The following is a 24,490-nucleotide window of genomic DNA, read 5'->3' as shown; positions in this document are numbered from 1 at the left end:
CATTTTCTGCAGGAAATGCATTTTCTAGTTTTTTCTAAAATTTTATTGCTGGCAATTCTTTGGTTTACATTCAGTTGACCGCTGAGGAGTCATTGGTTGTCAAGGATGCAGCGGCAAGCTACCTGGTCCGCTCTTTAACAACCAGCTATTGTTAAAATTTGCATCTGAAATCACAGCTGAACCGCTGCTTTGGAATTTCTCTGAAAACAGACTGGAAATTCGTACTGCACGTGTGAACCCGACCTTAAGGTGCTATATAAAATAATTTTTAGTATAATTATAGCTGTAACAGATGTACCCCCCTCCCCCCACTCTTAGGAGTGAGGGCACACCTTTGTTTGCAGGAGGGCTTCGGGAAAGACTTTGTGGGCTTTATGGGCCAAGTCGTCTGCCAAATGAAAGGGCTGAACGTAGGCTTAGAAGTCGAAGCTTGGGTAAAGTGCTGTGGTGCTCTGTGTTTTGAGAAAAACTCCTGAGGAAAGGTGGAACTTTTTGCTGGGAAGGAAGAACCTTTCCTTCTGTGACATTTTGATGAATCTCTCAAGTACTTTACCAAAGAGACATCCTCCTTTAAATGGCATATGTGAGGCATCTTTGGCCGATTAGGCTTTAAAAACAGAACTCCATCCAAGTTCTGCTTTAAGTCCTCTTGCCTTCTTCCCCTGTCCCTTTTGGCATGTCATTTTTTATGGCAGGGTGGAGGGGTTGCAGGCACTCAGTTTTGACAGGTGCCCTCTCCCACTTCTGCTCGGTAAGCCTAGGCGATCTGAGCAGAAGTTCTCTTCTCCCCTATGCAGTGAACAGCCAGCTGTGAAGCGGCAAGCAGCACTGCTAGCTGCCTAGTCATGATGCCAGCACCAGGAACCCAAAGGCTAGTGATGAACTAGCCTGGGTGAGGACAGAGATGAATCCCTGGATGGGCAAGTGCCTTATTAAAAGTTAGCAGCTACAGGATTTGTAGCTGACATTTATTTAATTTTTTCCCGAGTGAGCAATCTCTTTAAGCCATAGGATACTGTGCATATGAATGGAATCAGAGCCATTCTTGAGATTTGTGTCATTACTTGCTTTAGGGCACATGTGTCAAACAAGGCCCATGGGCCAAATTCAGCCCACTATGCCTTGTTATGTGTCTATCACACCCAGGTTTTGCAGCCAGAACTTAATTTCACCACCTACTGTGCTCACTCTCCACTTCCCACTGGTGGTTGTAAACACAGAAATGTGTGGTCAGCCAATCCCCTTCAGTTTTAGTCACTTCTATTACCTGTACCAAGGGGAAGATTTTACTGCTAAAAGTATTATAGAAGGAATTATCTAGTATATATTATTGCATGCATGGAAGCCACCTAGGTACTTATATAGATCATATTGGTGGAGTGTCCAAAAGGCTTCATATGTTTGCTCGGATATGACAGTGAAAATGGGGACTCTGAAGCCTTCTGATTAGTGTATTAGTTTTCATATAATCAGCTGGATTTGTCATCTATGAGCTGGACTCGAAAAAAACGCTACACTATGGAAAAGAAACAAGGATTCGGACTAAAATGTAGTTTGAATAAATATTCACTTGAAGGAGATTACATTACACACACATCTGTGCACACAAAGTAAAAGCAGCACACATTACACATTGTTAGGCACACAGCTAACCCCTTTAGTACAGTATTATCAGTGATCACTGTATTAGTGTCACTAGCAACATTAGTGTCACTTAGTGACCCTCTCAGATGGCGCCTGTTCGTGACAGATTGCTCGCCTCCTCCCTATTACAGTCACACACAAAGTCGCTGATCACTGCCATTACAATATAGCATCTATAGTTGCCTAAATTCCAGTATAAATACCATCTTTTGTAGATGCTACAACTTTCCCACAAGCCAATTATTATATGAAGAAATTAATTTTTTTATTAGATACGTTTTATAACAGAATAGAAAATATATTTTTTCATTTATATAATAAAAAAAAAAAACAGTGGTGATTACCACCAAAAGAAAAAGATTTGAGTAAAAAAAAAAATACATAACTTTAATTTGTGTACAGTGTTGCAGGATGGCGATATGGTCAGTTAAAGTAGCACAGTGCTGAATGGCAAAATATGCTCTTGTCATAAAGGGGGTAAAACCTTAGAGAGGTCAAATGGTTTAACAGAAGTGGCAAAAAGTGTGCGACCTGTGGTGCGATTTAACACTTTGTAATCCACTAGACATTAAGATCTAAGTCAGCTATTCTCAGCCAACCAAAATCACAAATATTACCATTCTTGCAAAGCAGGCAGATAGAATTCCACTTCCAGATCCTACATCTAGAGCATTGGCACCTTCATGTAACTGGTCGTGGAGGAGTTCTAATGCATATGCATGCTACAATAAAGGGGGGAAAAAAAAAAAAAAAAAAAAAAAAAATCACAATTTTATGCCAGTGACATTTCTATTGATAAAAACAGTCCAATAAACATAATGTCAAGTGAAAAGATGTCAGCGTATTCCGCCATCAATACAGATTTATGTGTTTGTTATATATTAAACTGGCATTTTTAAAAGCATTTCTCTCTCAATTTGAATTTTGGCTCCCAAAGCAGAATTTCCTTACTTTGTGCTGTTACACTTTGAATGACAATTGCGCGGTCATGCTACACTGTACCCAAACTAAATTTTTTATAATTTCCTTCCCACAAATAGAGCGTTCTTTTGGTGGTATTTGACCTCCTCTGGGTTTTTTTTTTTTTTCCCTAAACAAACCAAAGAAGGACCAAAATTTTAGGAAAAAAAAAAAGTTTTTCTTAGTTTGTCATACAATTTTGTTTTCCCCCTCACTGACTGGCACTAACAAGGCGGCACTAATGAGTTGCCACTAATAGGCAGCACTGATGGCCAGTGCTGATGAGGTATTGATGTGTTACTGACAGGGGTGTTACTGCTGGGCACTGATTTGCCATTACTATTGGGGCACTGCTGGGCACTGATTTGCCATTACTATTGGGGCACTGCTGGGCACTGATTTGCAGCGGATTATCAGCACAGCCCACTCAGATGTGCCAATGTGCTAATTATCAGCACAGACACCCCCCCCCTCTGACAGGGAGAGCTGGCGATTGGCTCTCCCTGTCAGCGTGAACCGAGGAATGCCGTTTACCGGAACTTTCTGGTTCACGCGATGATCAGCTGTGGCGACAAAAAAAAAATCAAAGAAAAAAAACAGACCTTCTGCCTTTGCAACCTCTTTAAAGCGGATCTCCCGCGGCTCAATCGTTTTTTTTTTTGTTGGCAAATCAAAATGTGTATTAGCACTGCTGTGCTAAACTTACGTATCCCGTTTTCGTCCGCCCCTCCGCTGTTTTTTCTGCCCTAATAAACACTTATATTCTGCTCAAAGTCCCGTGGCCATCTTGGCTTTGGGCGCTCGAATCCAAGAAGGAGGTAGTTCCTGTTTGCGGTGGATGCTGTCCCAGCATCCACCGCTCGATCTCGCGAATGTGCCCGTCGGCGTGAGCGTCCCTGTTGTCATCGCAACGCGGGAAGTCGCGCGATGTGTCATTACAGCTGAATATTAGGAGCTCTGAGAATAGCTCCCAGCAGGCGCAGTGCTGGAAACTCAGAAAAACCCGTCTAAAACCCGAGGGGGGGCAGACCGGAACCACGGCTAGAATAAAAAAGGTACCAGTTCAACATTTAAAATGTAAATAGCCGATTCTGGCTTATATTGTAGCGCTTTTAATATGGACGTCCAGTGTAAATGAGGGTGGAGATCCGCTTTAAGATTAAATTAAATAAGTACACACATGTAATTTCTTTAGCCCCCTATTCAGTGTCAAAGAGACAGCGGATGCAAAAACTGCAACTTGACCCACTTTGACGATCATCCTATTATAGGTCATGTCAGATTAGTGATCCTATAACCCTGGCAGCAAACAGTCCCCCACTAACCTTCTTGTACAATGTTGCTCACCTACTGGATGAAGCACTACAAAATCTCCCAAAAAGAAAGCAACACCTTATTATTCATCCTGTTCTTTGAGACTTGCCCTCCTCAATGGAGATTTTACATTATACAAATGCTACAAAGCAGGAACATAATAAACTTGTTTATGCTAACATTTGATCATAAATCAACACATGAAAGAGGTAAATAAAAAATAGATTTCAGATAAAAATGCATTGAAGAAAAACAATACAACACACACTTATACACTTATAAATTTGATCACATAAAAACATTCAATGCAGTTTGGGGGGCAATAATACTCTATTATCAGGGCATTTTCTCTTACATTTATTATTTAGCAGGTGTTTTACCTTTATGCATAGTTAATGCATGAAGGTAAAAAACCTTCAGCTTTTAAATAGCAACTATCACATTTTTAGTGGTCTTATCCACTAAAATAACATATTAAAATAGTACAAACATACATACATTTTAACAAGCATAATAAATGCATGAAACTTACCATGTGTGGAGCACTAATTGTTGCTTGATAACCTATTAGGAAAAAACAAACATGGAAAGAGAATGAGTTGATATCTTTTCTAAGAGATATTGATCAGTCCAATGCAAGCATCAAAAACAAAACAAAAAATTAAAATGCCCATGGGACTTTTAAAAGGGTACACCACCAAGAAAATAGATAAAAAAAAGTTTCATTATTATACAAAGATAAAAAAATCTCTTAACAAATGTAGGAGATATTAAAAAAAAAAAAAAAAAATAGTAGTGGTGCACTGAAATGACAAATTTACGCTTACAAAAAAACAGCAGCACTTTAGGATGGTAACCGTTAAGGGTGTCTGCCTTATGGGGGGAGGGAAAAAAAAAAAAAAAAGGAGGGGAGGGCGCACCGACCTAGTGCATTACGGGTACCATTGGATCCTCGGCATCATCAGGTTTTGCTGGTAGGAACCAAGAGACCAGTCCGATAAGCTGTATTCAAGCTGTCTTTGTGAGTAGGATTTTTTGCTTTTATTCATTCAATAAAACCTTTTTATGGTAATGCACTAGGTCGGTGCGCCCTCCCCTCTTTTCTTTTCTTTTTTTAGCTACATGAACGCCCATGGTTCTGAGGAGGGCTGCAAGACTCTAGACCTTGCCCTAGGGTTGGACTACATCACCCTTTAGCGAAAACACCAGAGCGCAGGAGATTTTTGTATTATGGGGGAGGTGGCACAGGAGGCTCAACAAACAGGGGGCACCGGATAGTGCAGATGAAGAAATCAAAGGCTACGCATGCCCTGTACATCGGGTGATGACGTCATGCATAAAATAGGACATGTGCCGCCACTTGCCACAGGCCTTCATGGGACAGCGGCACATCATAATGGTGGAACAGCATAATGATATAACTGCATATCTGCCATGAAACCATTGCGAGCACTAAACCTGGGCAGAGAAGAGAAAAAAAAAAAAAAGAAGAAAAGAAGGACACACACACACACACACACCATATAAAAAGACACCCATATATTCACAACAAAAACAGCGACCGGAAAAAACAAACATGGCAAATAAAAAAACATACACACAGAAAAATAAAATATAATATATATATATATACATATACACACACACACACACACACACACACACACACACACACACACACACACACACAGTCCTGATCAAAAGTTTAAGACCACTTGAAAAATGGCAAAACAATCATATTTTACATTGTTGGAGCTTAACAAGGTTCCAAGTAGAGCTTCAACATGCAACAAGAAGAAATGAGAGAGAGAGTGAGACAAAAATTTTTTTGAGCATTCAATTTAATGAAAACAACGAATAAACTGAAACAGGCTGTTTTTCAGCTGATCAAAAGTTTAGGACCACACCTCCAAAAAAAACAAAAAAACTACCCCCCCCCCCAAAAAAAAAAACAGAAATCCAACTTCCAAACATGAACTCGGTAATGAGTAGCTCCGCTGTTATTGTTGATCACTTCAAAATCTTGTTTCGGCATGCTTGAGGCAAGCGTATCCATGAGGTGAGTGGGAACATTTCTCCAAGTGGTGAAGACAGCCACACGAAGGCCATCTACTGTCTGGAACTGTTGTCCATTTTTGTAAACTTCCCTTGCCATCCATCCCCAAAGGTTCTCAATTGGATTTAGATCAGGGGAACACGCAGGATGGGCCAAAAGAGTGATGTTATTATCCTGGAAGTCCCTTGTCCTGTGGGCATTGTGTACTGTAGCATTGTCCTGTTACCACACAGACGAGGGCCCTCAGTCATGAGGAATGCTCTCTGCAATATCTGGACATAGCCAGCGGCCGTTTAATGCCCCTGCACTTCCTGAAGCTCCATTGTTCCACTGAAGGAAAAAGCACCCCAGACCATTATGGCGCCCCCTCCACTGTGGCACGTAGAAAACATCTCAGGTGGGATCTACTTGTCATGTCAGTTATGTTGGAAACCATCAGGACCATCAAGGTTAAATTTTCTCTCATCAGAGAATAAAACTTTCTTCCACCTTTGAATGTCCCATGTTTGGTGCTCTCTTGCAAAGAGCAGTTCTGTGGCGTTCAAGTAGACAAGGTTTTTGAAGACGTTTTTGTTTTTGAAGCCCTTCAGTCTCAGGTGCCGTCTGATGGTTATGGGGCTGCAGTCAGCACCAGTAAGGGCCTTAATTTGGGTCGAGGATCGTCTTGATGAGAGACCCTGCTTATGCAGTTCAGCAACCCAACCACGATCAAAAAGGGAGAGTTTTTTTGTCTTTGCATACACAACGTGTGACTATCTGACAAGAGAATGACAATGAATCCACATCTTTGCACATTTTTGACCTTTTAAAGGCGAGTGGTGCTAAACTTTTGATCAGTTTATTCGTTGTTTTCATTAAATTGAATGCTCAAAAAATGTTTCGTCTCACTCTCATTTCTTCTTGTTGCATGTTGAAGCTCTACTTGGAACCTTGTTAAGATCCAACAATGTAAAATATGACTTTTTGCCATTTTTCAAGTGTTCCTAAACTTTTGATCAGGACAGTATTTATATATGTTTTGTATTGTTATAAAAAAGGACGTATGAAAATAAAATGGAATTAAAAATGTCCTTGAATTTTGAGTCACCTTCAGTAATTTCTTTTGTTTTCACTTATTAAGAGATCATACTTTTTGTGAAAATTCACAATTAAAATTATGCTTTTGGACTCTTATAATGCACGTTTATCAGTGGTAGCAGTTAGGAGATCCAAATATGGATATAAAAAAAGTATACACACCCCTGTTAAAATATCAGGTTTCTGCAATGTAAAAAAAAAAATATATAGATATATATTTCAGAACTTTTTCCACCTTTAACGTGACCTATAAAACTGTACAACTCAGCTGAACAACAAACTAAAACCTTTTAGCTGGAGGGTAGTAAAAAATTGTGAAAATGGTTCATCTGCCCCCCTCACAGTGACCACAGCTTATAAATCTTTTTACATTAAAATACTGCCACTATATACCTTTTTGGCTGATCTGTATACCACAGTCAGTGATAAACTGCACAGTTTATCCAGTGCTGAGAGTTCAGGGAGGGGGAGATTTCCACTGCAGCCTGTATACACGCCAACATGTGTGATGCCAATATCCTGGCTAGCTCTGAGAACAGGTAAATGTTCTCTCCAGCATAAAAAGACACAACTGGGCATGTGCAGGTTGGCTACTGCCTGTGTGTTAGCTGGCCTTCCCAAGATGGACAATGCAAGAAGGGAAGGATTTGTGCATACAGGCTAAAACAGCCCTTTTATAGAATGCAGAGGATTAACCCCTTAAGTTCCACAGTGAGTATAACAAACATGATATGCTGCATATACAGACAGATTTTACTGTTGTGGGTTTAGTAACCCTTTAAACTAATACTTTGTTGAAGCACCTTTTGATTTTATTACAGCACTGTTATGGCACATCTTAACTTGCCAATATTTGCCCACTCTTTGCATCTGTCAGATTGCGAGGGCATCTCCTGTGCACAGCCCTCTTCAGTTCACCCCACGGATTTTCAATTAGATTCAGGTCTGGGGTCTGGCTGGGCCATTCCAAAACTTTAATCTTCTTCTGGTGAAGCTATTCTTTTGTTGCGTTGTCATGCTGAAAGATGAAGGTCCTCTTCGTGTCCAGCTTTTTAGCAGAAGCCTGAAGGTTTTGTGCCAATATTGACTGGTATTTGGAACTGTTCATAATTCCCTCTACCTTGACTAACGCCCCTGGTCCAGCTAAAGAAAAACAGTCCCAAAGCATGATGCTGTCACCACAATGATTCACAGTGGGTATGGTGTTATTTTGGTAATGTGCAGTGTTTTTGCGCCAAACATAGGCTTTAGAAATTATAGCCAAAAAGTTCAACCTTGGTTTCATCAGACCACAACACATTTTCCTACATGCTTTTTGGAGACTTCAGATGTGTTTTTGCAAAATTTAGCCGTGCTTGGATGTTTTTCTTTGTAAAGATAAGACTTCCATCTTGCCACTCTAGCCCATAGTCTAGACATATGAAGCATACGGGAGATTGTTGTCACATGTACCACAGCCAGTACTTGCCAGATATTCCTGCAACTCATTTAATGTTACTGTAGGCTTCTTGGCAGCCTCTTTGACCAGTTTTGTTCGTCTTTTAATACATTTTGGAGGGACGTCCAGTTCTTGGTAATGTCACGGTCATGCCATATTTTCTCCACTTGATGACTGTCTTCACTGTGTTCCATGGTCTACCTAATGCCTTGGAAATTCTTTTGTACCCTTCTGACTGATCTCTTAATGAGATCTCTTAATGAGATCTCTCTGATGCTTTGGAAGCACGCTGCGGACCATGGCTTTTGCTGTAGGAAGCAACTAAGAAAATGTCAGGAAAGACCTACTAGAACAGCTGAACTTTATTTGTGGTTAATCAGAGGCATTTTAAATGATGGTAGGTGTGTACTGTTATTTAACAGGAGTTTGAATGTGATTGCTCAATTCTGAACACAACTACATCCCCAGTCATAAAAGGGTGTGCACACTTATGCAACCACATCATTTTTTTAGTTTTACTTCCCCTCCCTAAAAGATTTCAGTTTGTTTTTCACTTGAGTTGTACAGTTTTATAGGTCACATTAAAAAGGTAGAAAAAAGTCTGAAATAAGTTATTTGTCTAATTTTTTCACATCACAGAAACCTGACATTTTAACAGGGGCTTGTAGACCTTTTATATCCACTGTAGCTAGATTTCTTTATTTACGTTGAGTTTGTCTCTTGGTCATTTTTTATTTTAAAATTATATCTATATGTATATATACTTTCTAGGTTCTAACAACATTTTTAGGTTCATCACTGGATGCTGTGGCTTTTGATGTGTCCATCTGCGCTATCCTTTGTCTGTTGGGCCTCTTTAGGTCCACCTTCCACAGCTTCCGGGGAAAACACCCATGTCGGTTACCATCCTGAAGTGCTGTGGTTTGATCTTTAAAGCCGATTTGTTAAGTGTGCTTTTTCATAAAACTGCTACTGCAATTTGAATATCATTACTTTATAAATTAGAGAAACAGAGTTTGATTTGTAGACACCTTGTTAGTAGCTTCTACTTCTAATGAAGTGAATGAACACTCACTAAACACGTTGAGATTTGTGATATGCGTCAATTACTCACTGGAATTAGGTGAACCCTTCGGCTTCTTTCACACTTGTGTGACTCAAAAGTCCTGCGATTTTGCCAGGATTTTGACAAGACTTGAAGCAATGCCTGTGTAATCTTGAGGTCTATGGACCTCAAGTCGCATTAAAGTCAGACCAATGTAGGGCAGGGACTACTTTGAAGTCGCTGCGACTTGAAGGCGCACATATATGGTACTCATTGGAAATCATGAGGTACGACTTGTCACTTTTCGGAGTTACGTTATCTGTTTTAGGAGATCAAAGCATCATCTTCGGGACTTTTGTGAGGACGATCGGGCGGTGGATAATACAGACGAATGATCAGCGGGACCAGCCAAACATCCCCTGATGTCCTGATACACCAAACCCATAATCACCCAACAGCATTACTAGTTACGCGATTCCCTCATCCACAACCTCCTTGCTGCGCTGTTGTATTCTGACAGTGGGGAGACTTCTTCACCATCAAAATACACTGATAAGTGCTGGTGATCGAGCAATAAAACCAATAAATCAGAAGAAAATTTGAAAATAAAAATGATGTACTTAGAGAGAAATTCCCTCACAGGACTGCAGATATGCATCAATTATAAAAACTCAATGTGCAGGAAAAGCGGAGTTAGTTCTTACTGGTAACTCTGTTTCCAGTAGTCTTCCAGGGGAGCCCTTGAGAGATGGAGCTCCTCCTCACACACAGGAAACATATTACCAATTTCTTTAAAAGTCGGTCCCTCGGGCCCCTGGTCAGTCATCCAAGAGAACCGAAGTTCGGCATCTGAAAGACAAAAAACACAACACAACCCCACAAGCTTAAACATTAGGGTGGCCTGGAAGACTACTGGAAACAGTTACAGGTAAGAACTTTGCTCTCCCCCCCCCCCAATCGTCTTCCAGGTCAGCCTTTGAAAGGATAACCAAGTACTCACCAGACTAGGGTGGGACAACAGTTTGGAGGACTTTCCTACCAAAAGCCTGATCCTGGCTGAATAATAACAGATCCAGTCTGTAAATGTTGAACAAAAAGGTTAAGAATCTTGACCAAGTGGCTGCCTGGAAATTTGCTCTGGGGTAGCTCCCACCTTCTCTGCCCACTGGGCCGCTGAAGCCCTTGTTGAATAAGCCCTTAGATCTTTTGGCGGTGTTACTTGCACAACTCTGTAGCATTCCAACTGACTTGATCCATCTGGCTAGCATTTTCATGGATGCTTGTTTACCTTGTTGTTTCCAGCGTACAGAACGAACAAAGCTTCTGATGTTCTAAACTCCTTGGTGACTTCAAGGTACTGAAGAAGACATCTTCTAACATCTAGAAGGCTTAGTTTTTGTGGTTTGATATTAGCTGGTGAACTATAAAATGAAGGTAGTATTATATACTGGGATTTATGAAAAGTTGATGTCACTTCAGTGTAAATCCCCAATCTGTTTGAAGAACAATTCTGTCATCGTGAATCTTGAGAAAAGGTTCTCCGACAGAGCCTTGAGTTCCCCTATCCTACGTGCTGTAAAAATAGCCACAAGGATCACAGTTTAGCGTGTCAGCAGACGTAAAGAGGTTTCTTGTAGAGGCTCAAATGGGCTTTGATGATCCCCCTCAGTACGACCGACAGATCCCATGTGGGAAATTATTGTGTCTTGGGTGGTCTGTACATTGGTCTCTCGCTTTTTCAGAGTGCTGGCTAACGGGTCTTCTTGTAGTGTCTGTTCTAGATACACCGACAGTACTGCAATCCGGACCTAGCTAGCAATAGGTTGGCGTATCCATCTTTTGTCGGTTTTCACACATCAGGTTGTCCCTGCACAGAAGTAGCCAAGGCTCTTCTGCTGGGAGACTGAGGAGCTGAGAGAACCAGGCTCTCTTGGGCCAATATGGTGCCATCAGTATCAACTCGGTCTGTTCCTGAAGGAATTTCTTAAAGGGGTGGTTCCACCTAAAACTCATTTCTAGCAATATATTCGTAAGACCCGTTACACTGCGGGTAGGCTGGCTTCTTTTTTTTTTTCCCCGTACATACCGAGATCTCGGGGGTCTCGTCCCTAGGCGGTGGGCGTTCCTATTTGATTGACGTTCCTCGGACGGGCGCATACGTGACGTCACGACTTTCCGAAAGAAGCCGAACGTCGCCGCGCAGGCGCCGTATAGAGTCGGCTCTATACGGCACCTGCGCGGCGACGTTCGGCTTCTTTCGGAAAGTCGTGACGTCACGTATGCGCCCGTCCGAGGAACGTCAATCAAATAGGAACGCCCACCGCCTAGGGACGAGACCCCCGAGATCTCGGTATGTACGGGGAAAAAAAAAAAGACACTGCGGGTAGGCTGGCTTAACGGGTCTTACGAATATATTGCTAGAAATGAGTTTTAGGTGGAACCACCCCTTTAATAATTCAAGGAATCGGATACACCGGGGGGGGGGGGGGAATAGCATAGCACATCTTGAAATTCCATGGGTTTTGAAGTGCATCTATCCCCAGATGCCAGTCTTGCAGGTTTAGCGAGTAGAAACGCTTCACCTTGGCATTTTTCCAGGATGCAAATAGATCTATATTTGGTATTCCCCAGCGGGCTGTAATTTCCCTGAACACCTATAGGTGCAATGTCCATTCCTCTTGGGTGATCTCTTGGCGGCTATGAAAGTCCACCACTTGATTGTTCCCCCCCCTTTAGGCGATTCCCTTCTGCCCAGCGACAGAGCTGGTTGATGTGCCCCCTAGTTTGTTCACATAAGCTACTGCTCTGGCGTTGTCTGATAGAATCAGGGTGTGATGATTTCTTAGCTGGTTTTGGAAGTGTTCTATGGCTTTTGCTATTGCCATAAGCTCCCTCCAATTCGAAGACGCCTGGGCTTCTTCTGGGAACCATTTCCCTCGAGCAGGCTGACCTGCTAGGTGGACTCCTCATCTGCTCACACCCGTGGTCAACTTCTGTGAGGTTGGGAAAGACCATGTCAGACCCTGGTTTAGGTTTGTGTGGATCCTCCACCACCAGAGCAACCTCTTTCTTCTTCACGGAGGTTGGGAGTAAAAGTGTTCTATCCAGGTCATCTTGCTGTGGTTTTTTTTTTTTTTTAGGAGAAAAGACTTGTAGGGGCCTTCGATGATACTTGGCTGTTGTACTGCTGGTATCGTTAAGGTCATCAGACCCAGAACCAAAATCAGCTCCCTGATGGATATCGGGAGGTTGTTCTGTACAGAACTTGCTCTCTTGGCGAGGCCTTGAATTTTCTCCTCCCGTAGGGAAGTTTTCTGCTATATGGAGTTGAGCAGATATCCCAAAAAACGAATATCCCGAGTAAGGAACAGATTGGATTTTTCGATGTTTAAAATACATCTTAATGACTTCAGCCATAGTTAAGCTTCTGCCAGGTCTTTTACCAGCTGTTTTTCTGACGGTGCTGCGAATAGTAGTTTGTCTAGGTAAGGTACTACAGTCGTCATCTTCAACCTCTGAGGGGGCCAGAGCTTCTGCTAGAACTTTCGGATTATCCTTATCACCAATTATATTTACCAAAGGAAGAGCCCTGCTTTGGAAACAATACTCCTTTCTCTCTATCTCCACCACCAACCTCAGGTATCTCTGGGACTCCCCTCATATGGGAATGTGGAGATGGGCATCTCTGAGATCCATGGTTGCCATGAAAAGTTCCTGGTTGAAGAATGTTCTTGACTGAGAATATGGATTACATGCAGATTTTTTGGTATTGTATCACTTGGTTCAGAGTAAGTCCTCTACATCTTTTAGGGACAATGTGTACTTGGGGCTGTCTATCTGTTGCTAACCGCGCTGCTACCTGCTTGTTCCCTCACTATCAACTGCAACCCTGAGGCAACTGACCTTGGCAAGGCTATGAGAGAGGAACTTCCAGAGGAAGCTGTAAGAGGTTTTACCTCTGAAATACATTTTTGAAGATCCTTAAAAATGGTAGTAGCCATGTCATTCCTCACGGATTCAAAAATGTGTGTGTAAATTGCGTTGACTGTTTAAACAGTCTGTCTATGCATACTTAACACAGCGTTTTTGTGTATTCCAGAGGTATCTTGGTAGCACATTTTACACACTGCTTCCTGGGAGTGGGCTTTGGCTCTTTAGGAGGCTTGGCCTGCCAAGACAAAAAAGAAAGAAAAAAAACACACACAGGGGCCCATGGCAGTGAGAAAAGGTAACCTCAACCAGCCAAAACAGTGTGCACACCCAGTAACACCTGTCTAACCACCTGTAGTGCCCCAGCCTGTTAGAGACCACCACCACTAGCTAGCTGTTCCCAAATTGGACAATAGGTCACCCACTGGTGCCTGCATCCCTGGGAGCCTGGGCAGAGAGAGAATCGTCCTCTTGCATCCTGGACCTTCCTGTGGAGTCCATGCTGTCCCCTGCAGCCACGTCCAAGATAATAGCACCAGCCAGCCATTCAAATTTCCCACACCTCTAATGGGTTGGACCAGTTCCCCGGCGCATGCTGATGACATCACCCCGCCCTGTAAATGACGAGCCGCTTCTTTTGGGTCCAGCGGCCTCCAGCCGCAAGTACACAGCCCCCCCCAAGCCACCAAGGGGATGGTGCATCAGCGCCTCTCTCCACACCTGGGCTCAGAAGATGCTTAAATCCAGGTCACCTCCTGCTCGCGGCTGTACGTCCAACCTCCTCCACCCAGAAATTTGGTAAGGGGGCACCCCCACAGCCTCACACCGTGCTCCCATAGCTCAGTCCTCAGGAGATGACTCATTCGGCTGTCTCAGGCAACATGTCTCCTCTGGATGGAAAAAACACCAAGACTACCAGGGACCGCCTTTTAAATAAATTGGCAATGCGTTTCCTGTGTGTGAGGAGGAGCTCCATCTCTCAAGGGCTGACCTGGAAGATGACTGGGGGAAAACGCAAACTCAAACTTTTCATCAAATGAAATCAAATATGAAAAATAAATTACCAGCTGCACCTACTGTAACTACCAGTGTTTATAACAACAGAGGTGAATTACAGCTAGTAATGAGTGGTCTGAAGCCAAATGAATCAGACACAATTCTTAGAGATAGGAATGGTTCTTTGCAATGGTTTGAACAGATTATTAAAATGGTTTTGTAATCTGCAGCATGCTAGGGATGTGTACAATCTAAACCTGATTAAGAAAGAGCAATGCAGTTTACTATAGGAATTGGTCTATGGATGAGCATTAAAATACAAACTGTATTCAGACTCTTAGGACAAGAGATATGTATATGTATATGTATATATATATATATATATATATATATATATATATATATATATATATATATATATATATATATATATATATATATATATATATATATATATATATATATATATATATATATAATCAACCAAATGCAAAACAAGTTTCCCTAGAAGTTGTCACACAAGATAGAAACTGATGATTTTTTAGCCTGTAATAGTCTTGCATTTGAGCATTGATCTAAATTACATAAGAGATTATTTATAAAAGAAACTAAATAAAGAGGTTATAATAGTTGATGAAACAACATTGTTTTGGATAGATGCCAAGCATTAAGATCAGAAGATGAAAACGTATAAAAATGACCAGGTCAAAGACATGTATCCTAATGTGGAAAACAAAGTTAAACAAAACAATTAACAAAAACCGAGGACATGGATCTAATTTTCCCAGTTAAGACAGAAATTTGACCATCTGAAACTTGAACATGATAAAATGACACCGCAAAAAAATTGTCAGAAACTGAAAATCTTCAGGAACAGTTGAGGAAGCTAAAGGGTGCCATAGATGCAGAGAGGGATTCAGTTCCGTTTTTGAACGCAAATTACACCTCTATGGTAATGGTGGTAAATTAGCATAGAACTGTAAAAATGTAAACTCTAGGTAGAGTATGTTATCTTCATTTACAATGTTTAACCATTTCCTATCTAATGTACGTACCTGTATGTCCTTGGGTTTCAGTGGTTATCCTGGGATGATGCCTGCACCTACAGGCAGTAGTGATCCGAGTGGCTAATTAGCAACTCGATCACTTCTGCGGGTGGTAGAAGGGGGGCCACCCCCTCCCCCCCCTTTCTCAGGCTCTCCTGTTCCATCGTGGTGGCTGGGGGCGATGGCTACCCTGTACAGAGAGAAAAGAACTGATGTTCTTGCCCAAATGCATAAATCTACATTAGCACCCAAGACCACTGAGATTGAGATTGAAATTTTTCAAAGTGAAGGCTGGAGGGTCCCCGGTGGACAGGAGGGGTATAGTAGCCATAACAGGTTCAAGCAGATGGATGAGTGTTGTCCTGCACATATTATATGCAGGAAGGCGAGAGTCTAGAGAGCACAGAGGTGACTGGAGTGGATGTATCCAGAAGCACTGGGATTGATTTAATGATGTGGGACTTTTAATACACAGAAGCACATTGTGCATGCAATGGACATTTAGCATTTGATATAATATAGGTTTGATTGATATTATACCAATATTATTGATTGGTGTACTGAGGTTTACGTATTCTGGAAGTTTTTTAAATTTATTATAGTAGATTTGGTGATATACAGATACAGTATTTATATTAGTAGGTGCACCGAATGGAAATTTGGGGGTACCAAAAATTAAGGATCTACTTAGCCGAAAATGACAGTTTTTTTAAAAATATTTATATTTGAATATATAAAAATGGTATTATATTTGACTTTTTAATTAATATCAATGTAAATAATATGAATTTATTGTTGGCCACTATTGGTGCCTTTAGTGCAAGAAAAGCTCAAGAAAAATGCAGTCTGCAGTCTCCGACCATCTCTTGTATCATGTCTGCAATCTCTTACTTCAACACACTGCCAATAGCAAAATTTATATTCGGTGCACCTCCATTAGACATGATGTGGGAGATGGTCAGAGACTGCAGACATGATACAAGAGATCAATGCAGCCTCGCCAGTGCCCGTATCACACAGAGCGGCGATCTCCTGCCGTGTCACGAAGCTGGATTCGAATTTCCCGGGCCGGACTGCCGCTGTAACAAAGTCCCACCTCCTATAAAACACGTCACACACACCGATTCAATTTCTCAGCATTGGATCAGTGTGCCGTCTATCACAGGAGGCGGGACATTGTTACAGCAATGTGCGGCACCCGGGGATGACAGCCCTCTTATCAGCACTGTTACGCTGGAACTAGAAGACTCCAATGACACGGCAAAGAGTTGGCCATGGATAACCTCTCCGTTACCGAAAGGGCTCTCTGTGACTATCCCACGCTCGGCAGCACATTGTTGGTCGCTAGGGATGCTTTAACTACTGGTGCAAATCACCAGTTACACAATTTTCTGCGCTGGTGTTCGCGTTCTCAGGATATACTTCGCCAGCTTACAGGACTGGAGCACATCTGCCATAGAAGGGAACCGATCTGCCATCGTCTTTCAATGATTTACTCCTCCCTAATTTCGCCAGAGACAGGTTATGTCCCTATGTTCCTTACCAAGTGGGAATTAGACCTTGAAAACCGATTCACTGACTCACAGAAGGAGAAAATCCTAAATTTTGCCCAGAAATCTTCCATAGCCACTAGACTTGTTACAAGATCTTGACTCGTTGGTAAAGGGTACCCACTACTTTGCACAGCTATTTTCCTCTGGTCCCTAGTACGTGCTGGAAATGTAGCAATGGCGATTAACAATACTACATATTTTCTGGGATTGTCCCAAACTCAGGCCTTTATAAAAAGGAGGCGATCTGTACTGTCAAGCTCCTGACAAACATCGATTTGAAGGGGAATCCTACGGCATGCTTGTTGCATCTATCGAAACGACCTATTAAATATAAGGCTTCTCTTACAATTCAGCTACTGAATGCGGGTTACTTGTTTTGGAGATCTGAGAACCCACCAAGTCCCTGTGGTTTTCCAAAGTCAATGAAGGGATATGGAGGATCTCACAGCAAACTTGAACAACCAGGAGGAAATCTTTTGTGACACATGGAGACCTTGGTAGCATTTTGTATACACTGATGCTTGTCTTCTCTTCAGGTCTTGCAGCCTGGCTGATCTCCTGGACTTGGTCTCGATTCCCTGGGTGAGAAGCACTATCTATATCCATCTATTCTACATCTGTACTTTTTCTTCTACTAAGGGACGCCTGACCCATTACTCTCTTCTCCAACATCCCCTTTCCAGCTCCCCTCCCCTGTATACCTGACCATCGGGATTGCCCAGCTTCACACTATATTATTGTTTTATAAAGTTGCACAGTTTTAAAGTCTTTAAGTATTTGTTCTGGGTCTTCCATGCCGTCACCTCCTCGTATATGCCTTATATTCCCTGTACATTCATGATCAGGTAAATGTTGGTATTATTATTATTATTATTATTATATGTACTCATATATACCATGTCTTAATTAGCCTGTTGGCTTATGGACCTAAATGGTGTGACCCTCTTGTTTGTCATTTGGTAAATAATGCGTTTTCCTGACTAAACAGCAACTTTTTAAAAATAAAATACAAAAAAAAACAAACACACACTATGTTCGATCGATCTGTTTTGGCAGTCGAAATTTCGGTGCACCTCTAATTTATATAGTTTGTTTTAAGGTTGCACCAAGTTTGATGGTAATATTTGGTTTTTGAATTGTAGCGCAGCACATTATACTAAATGTATTTTTATCATACTGTGGCAAAACGTGTCTGCAGCACCACCTATTTTGTTGTCCACTTACAAACAAGATCACATATTAGGAAGTACAGGGTGTCACTTTATTATTTCAACACAATTATGATAATGATTGCAATACTTTGCAGGCTCCTGTAGAAAACAAAATTATAAATGCATATTTTTTTACCTGCAAAATTTGTGCATTTATTATTTTTGTTAAAGAATATAAAATAATTGTTTTGAACTTGGCTTTTAAAGCAGTATTAAACCCAAAAGGAAATGTGTAATATAATACAGCTCACCAATTCTTGTGGCGGTATCAGTTTTTTTCCCCCTTTCTGTTACCTGGTGAATTTGCCAGTAGCTGTTATTTTTCAGGTGGCAGTTAGGAGAGTTGAGACAACCCAGTCAACACTGACACAGGTGCCTACAATGATTTGAGCCTTTTATGTAAATCCTTTATCCTAAAAAGGAAAAAAAAAAAAAAATGTTGCGATATATGCTTAACCACCTGCCGGCCGGCAGATCGGCATACTCCTGCGAACCATCGTAGCTGCAAGTTAGTTCCTTTTATCGGGACAGCAGGTGCGCGCCCGCTGTATCGCGGGGGGGTGCCGATGCTCGTGACTGGCGGTCGCGATGACCGCCGTCCACGAGCGGCAGAACGCGCGTGTGTGTGTGTGTGTATATATATATATATATGTGTGTGTATATATATATGTGTGTATATATATATATATATATATATATATATATATATATATATATATATATATATATATATATATATATATATATATATATATATATATATATATATATATATATATATATATATATATATATATATATATATATATATATATATATATATATATATATATATATATATATATATATATATATAAAAAAAAAAAAACACACAGCCCTGTTCTGGAAGGAAAGACAGATTGTGAGTTCCTAATAGCTAGGAACCATTAATCGGTGTATTTTTATAGCACCGATTGCTGTATAAATGCCAATGGTCCCAAAAATGTGTCAAAAGTGTCCACCATAATGTCGCAGTCCTGATACAAATCGCAGACCGCTGACATTAGTAAAAAAGAAATAATAATAATACTATAAATCCATCCCCTATTTTGTAGATGCTATAGTTTTTGCGCAAACCAATCAATATACCCTTATTGCAATTTTTATTACCAAAAATATGTAGAATACATATCGGCCTATATTTTTTGTGGGGGATATTTATTATAGCAAAAAAGGTAAAAAATATTGCTTTTTTTTTCAAAATTTTCACTTTGTTTATAGCGCAAAAAATAAAAACCGCAGAGGTTAAAATACCACCAAAAGAAAGCTCTATTTGTGGGAGATAAAAAAAAAAAAAAAAAGGTTTGCAAGTGTAATGGTATACACCTTTTTCTTTACATTTCGGAGCCATTAGCAAGACACTAGCCAATTCAAATCGCCTTCCGTTTGCTTAAAGGGGCATGATCATGAAACATTAAGAATTTTATTTTAGGAAGACCCGAAACAAATATCAACACTGCAAGTAGTTCGATTTTCACCATGCTTTTACTGGAGCTGTGACCAAGCCATACCCAAGTCGGTCGTCTAGCATTTTCAGAAGGTGGTCTACAATGGCAGCCCACATACTTCTCTCAGAACAGAGTCACTTTAAACAGAACAGGAATCTAGTAGTGACTACCGTATTTTCCGGCGTATAAGACGACCCCCTAATTTTCCAGGAAAAATTTTGATTTTGGGATATACTCACTGTATAAGACTACCCCCTTCCTTCTAGTCTTTCTGGAAGCTGAGGGGGAGCCAGAACCGCTGACAGAAACAGGCTTTTTCAAATCTCACTGTGCCATTACATTACTCACTGTGCCATTACATTACATGCCCAGACTGTGCCACTACATGCCCCCACATTGCCACTGTGCCATTACATGCCCCCACATTGCCACTGTGCCATTACATGCCCCCACATTGCCACTGTGCCATTACATGCCCCCACATTGCCACTGTGCCATTACATGCCCCCACATTGCCACTGTGCCATTACATGCCCCCACATTGCCACTGTGCCATTACATGCCTGAACTTGTTGCCCCCCCCCAGTGCAATAACACTCACTTTTTTTTTCTTCCAGCGGTGACAGTCCCCCATGCTGCGAGCGTGAAGGATTTCAAAGCCACACCTTCACTTCAGAGTGTTCTGTGATAGGCGGCACACAAATCTTCCCAGCAGCGCCTCTGTTCTGTTTCCGCCTATCACGGACGTCTTCTCATCTCGTCCGAGGATGAGAAGGCATCTGTGATAGGAGGAACACAGAAAAGAGGCGCTGCTGGGAAGATTTTTGTTCCTCCTATCACAGAACACTCTGAAGAGAAGGCGCGGCTTTGAAATCATTCACGCTCGCGCTCGCCTTATGGAGACTGTCACCGCTGGGGAAAAAAACGTGAGTACTGAGACCGTACCCGGCGTATAAGACGACCCCCGACTTTGGATGTTTTTGCATCCAGAAAGTCGTCTTATACGCCGGAAAATACGGTATTTAAAAAAGGCACGTCGGAATTCCTTTAGGCAAGCATCATTCTATAAGGCTGCTCGCAATACGGTTGACGTTTCAACATCAGCTGGATTTAGCTATAGAAAGATGAGGTATGTGCTTTTTGCAGATCCTCTTCCTAATGTAAAGCAGAAAATGTAATTACGAGCAAAAACAAAAAAAAAAGGCATGCACTTTACAAAAATAACTTGATGGCGCCTGCAATTCAACCAGCTATGAGAAGCATAGTGTACCTTGCATCAGAATGCAAGATCTGATTATTTTTTGGATCCCCATAAAACAATGCTGCATAAAAACATGGGAAGAATAAACTTTTCTTACACAGCTGCACTGTGCATGCGTTTGCAAGATTTTGGATCCAAAGCCTACCCTGGATCTGATCAGCAGGCCCAAGACGTCCCCTCGTCTAGGTGCCACTGGTGGAAGCCAAGGTGTAATGCAAGGACAGGGCCGGTACAAGGCAGGGGCGGTACAATTTTCTGAAGGGAGGGGGGCGCAGGTGAAGTGCCTGCGCTGCTAATAGTTGTGCTGTACCTCCCCCCTGTCGCAACAGGTTTTTTGCCGCTGTGCCTGTATGTGGGCGGCTGGGTTACTTGAGGGAAGGGTACATGAAAAAAAAATGTGACAGACCACTCTCCTCGCACTGGCCCGTTGAGTTGAATGGGCGGGCCATCAGCTCTCCACAGAACATCGTATCCAGACTGCCTCCAAGCAGCGCGAGTCTTCTCCCTGTCCCTGCTGCTCTGTGAGCTGGTTCCGCCCCCTCCACCTCTTACATCTCTCACTGCAAGTCAGTGCGATCTCATCTCTCCTCACATCTCTCATTGCCACCCCGCCCCCCCCCCCACCTCACCTGTCCTCAGTCATGGCGGGGTCCGGCTGGGTATACATGCTTTTAAGCTAGAGCCATGGAGCCGGAGAAGTTACTGCAAGCAAGTTCATCAAGAGGTCAGATGCAAGAGGGGGGGTATGTGGAGGGAGTTGGAACATTCTAAATTCCAGCCTGGACACTGACATGGCTGGGGGGCTTCTATACATTGAGGGGGGCTGAGACTTTCCTGGACTCCCCCTGTTCTGGGAACATCCCATATGTGAGGAAGTGCCAGCAACCCAGCATGGGAAAGGGGGAGTCCTGGACATGCTGGGACTTGTAGTGACTGTGTGGCTATTCCTAATTCAGTGCCACAAGAGGTTCAGATGAATGTGCTAAAAACATAAGGTACACCCATAACAGAGATCATTAATACACTATTGGATTATATTACAACTAAGAACACCAGTGCTGCACATAATTAAAAATGTGCAAACAAAGCGGAATAAACTGATAAAAAGAAAAAAAATTCCATATATACAGATCAAATTCATCAATAAAGTTCAAGTAAATGTTCCCATAACAAATAAAAACAATAAGACAACCTTAACCTACTGGATATTGCAACCAAAAGCACCAGTGCTGTAAAAAATCTTGATGCGAGGTCTGAGGTGAGCTGTTAGCACATATGGAGTGATCACACCATCATATATGCATTTCTCTCACCGCTGGGATCTGTTTGATGTATTTATTTGCTTGGACATATTGATGTGGGATGTGAAACACAAAAAAAAGGACACTTTATTGAGGAACTGTATTATCCTATGAAATATATTTGGTTTATCTATTCACCATATTTGCACATATTTAGATGTTTTACAGCACTGGTGCATTTGGTTGCAGTACCCAGCAGGGGTATCTTATTTGGATATTGCTACCACAGTAATGAACTTTATCTGCATGTGGAATTATCTTGCTTTGTTTGCACAATTTTTTATATTTGCAGCACTGGTGTATTTGGGTGCAATATCCAGTAGGGTACTATTGATTTGTATATCTTTTATATATTTGTTATTTGCACATTCAATCGAACTTCATTGATGAATTTGATCTGTATATATGGTAGTTTCTTTTCATCTATTCCGCTTTGTTTGCAAATTTTTAATTATGCGCAGCACTGGTGTTTTTAGTTGTAATATCCAGTAGTGTATTAATGATCTCTGTTATTGATATTCCTTATGTTGTTTGTTTATTATTTGTCCATTCATCTGAACCTCTTGCAGCACTGGGGTTTTGATTTAGTACCCAATAGGTCTTTTTGTGTTATGTATTTATACACTTTGTTTTATTGACCTGTCTGGAGGATGCTGAGGGGAGGGAGGTTAATTACCAATGCTATAACATTTCTGTAATATTAAGCATGAGGGGGTTAATGTATTGCCATTGGTCACTGATGCATTGGTGACCAGTGGCAATTAATTAACCCCTTTGTGCATTAGTGGCACCAGTAACCAGTCAAACACCACTGATAGAAGTCCCAATGTGATTAAAGCTAATCGCAGCTACCCATCCTCCCGGGATTTCGAGAAACGCGGTGACATCAGCTGACGGAGCGACGTGCTGACGTCACCGCACTTCTCGAATTCCCGGAAGGACAATTAGCTGCGATTAGCCAGTCGGCTTGTTTTGATCCTAAAGCGATTAAATGTTTCTGTTAAGTGCAATATTTCATACCTTAAAATTTTATTTTTAAAGATATTTACAGTATGGCGAGAGAGCCTTTTGTATTTTGGGGATGGGGGGGGGGGGCGCAGTTTGCCACCTTCGCCCTGGGCACCAAATGAGCTTGTCCAGGCACTGTGCAAGGATATCATTTTTTTTTTTTTTTTGTTGTTTACTCTTGTCCAAATGTGTGATTTTCTTTAACAAGTTGCACTTGGTCTAGAACATTACTGATCTACATTGAAGTCAATGGTGAGATTTACACAACAGAGTTAACATGCTAATTGACCATATATCAGGTATCTATATGGAAAGACAAGTATGAAAAGAGCAAAACTAAAACAGAAAAGTATACTAGAATCTGGTATTACCAGCAAAGAATGGCAATTACCTATCGACTGTGGAGAATCCATATATGGATTGCACTTTGCATAATGTCTTCGGTCAGTTCCTAGCATTACTTCAAATACTTTGTCTGATTTGATGATCCCGTTTTCTGAAAAGAATTGGAGAAAAATAGTTAAAAATTTATAATTTGCCTCTACAGAGCATTTTTAACTTTCTTGGTTGGTATTTGTATAAATGAGGAGCTGACAGCGGCTATGTGAGGCTCTGAGTGGTATGAACGTTTAAAGTAGAAGTCCACCCTAAAACTAAAATCTCTCCATTTGTAGACATCCACTATCTAACACTAACTTATCTAGTTCTGTAAAGAAGAAAGCTGTATACCGTATTTGCCGGCGTATAAGGCGACCAGGCGTACAAGACGACCCCCTAATTTTATGTTTTTTTAAGATTTTTTTGCCTGTACTCACCGTATAAGACGACCCCCATTCCAATGCTTCATATTTTTCTTCTGGAGCCATAATCTTCTTCATTCTTGCTGGAGATGGAGCCAATCACGGTGAGCGATTGTATTCTATTAATGAATATAAAGCCTGCTTGGATTGGCAGAGGCTCTAACATCATCAGCCCACACCTCTCTGACTCTCAAAGCCAATCTGTATGTAGGCACTCGGATTGGCAGAGGTTGTTACCCCAATCCGAGCAGGCTCTGTAATCATTTGAATACATCGCTCACCGGGATTGGCCAAGCGGTATATACTGTATGTAGCCAAAGCTACATACAGTATTACCGCACATCCAGCCGGCATCCAAGCAGC

The 24,490-nt window shown here is 41.5% G+C and overlaps 1 protein-coding gene across 5 annotated transcripts in view; it reads right to left on the bottom strand.

Moving 5' to 3' along the window:
- PCMT1 (protein-L-isoaspartate (D-aspartate) O-methyltransferase) overlaps positions 1-24,490 on the bottom strand; it is a 93,323-nt gene that overhangs the window by 30,186 nt on the left and 38,647 nt on the right. For 3 of the 5 annotated variants that reach the window (XM_040350547.1, XM_040350546.1, XM_040350545.1), the window contains exons 2-4: positions 23,719-23,823; positions 4,451-4,482; positions 2,262-2,366 (exon numbers count right to left, since the gene is read on the bottom strand). In XM_040350547.1, the coding sequence (XP_040206481.1) occupies positions 2,262-2,366; positions 4,451-4,482; positions 23,719-23,823 (242 nt within the window). The remainder of the gene's footprint in view (positions 1-2,261; positions 2,367-4,450; positions 4,483-23,718; positions 23,824-24,490) is intronic. The other 2 variants (XM_040350549.1, XM_040350548.1) reach the window with 1 other exon arrangement.

The sequence above is a fragment of the Rana temporaria genome, chromosome 4 (assembly GCF_905171775.1).
Source record: "Rana temporaria chromosome 4, aRanTem1.1, whole genome shotgun sequence".
Lineage (NCBI taxonomy): Eukaryota > Metazoa > Chordata > Amphibia > Anura > Ranidae > Rana > Rana temporaria.
This window is presented reverse-complemented; position numbering and strand designations above follow the sequence as displayed.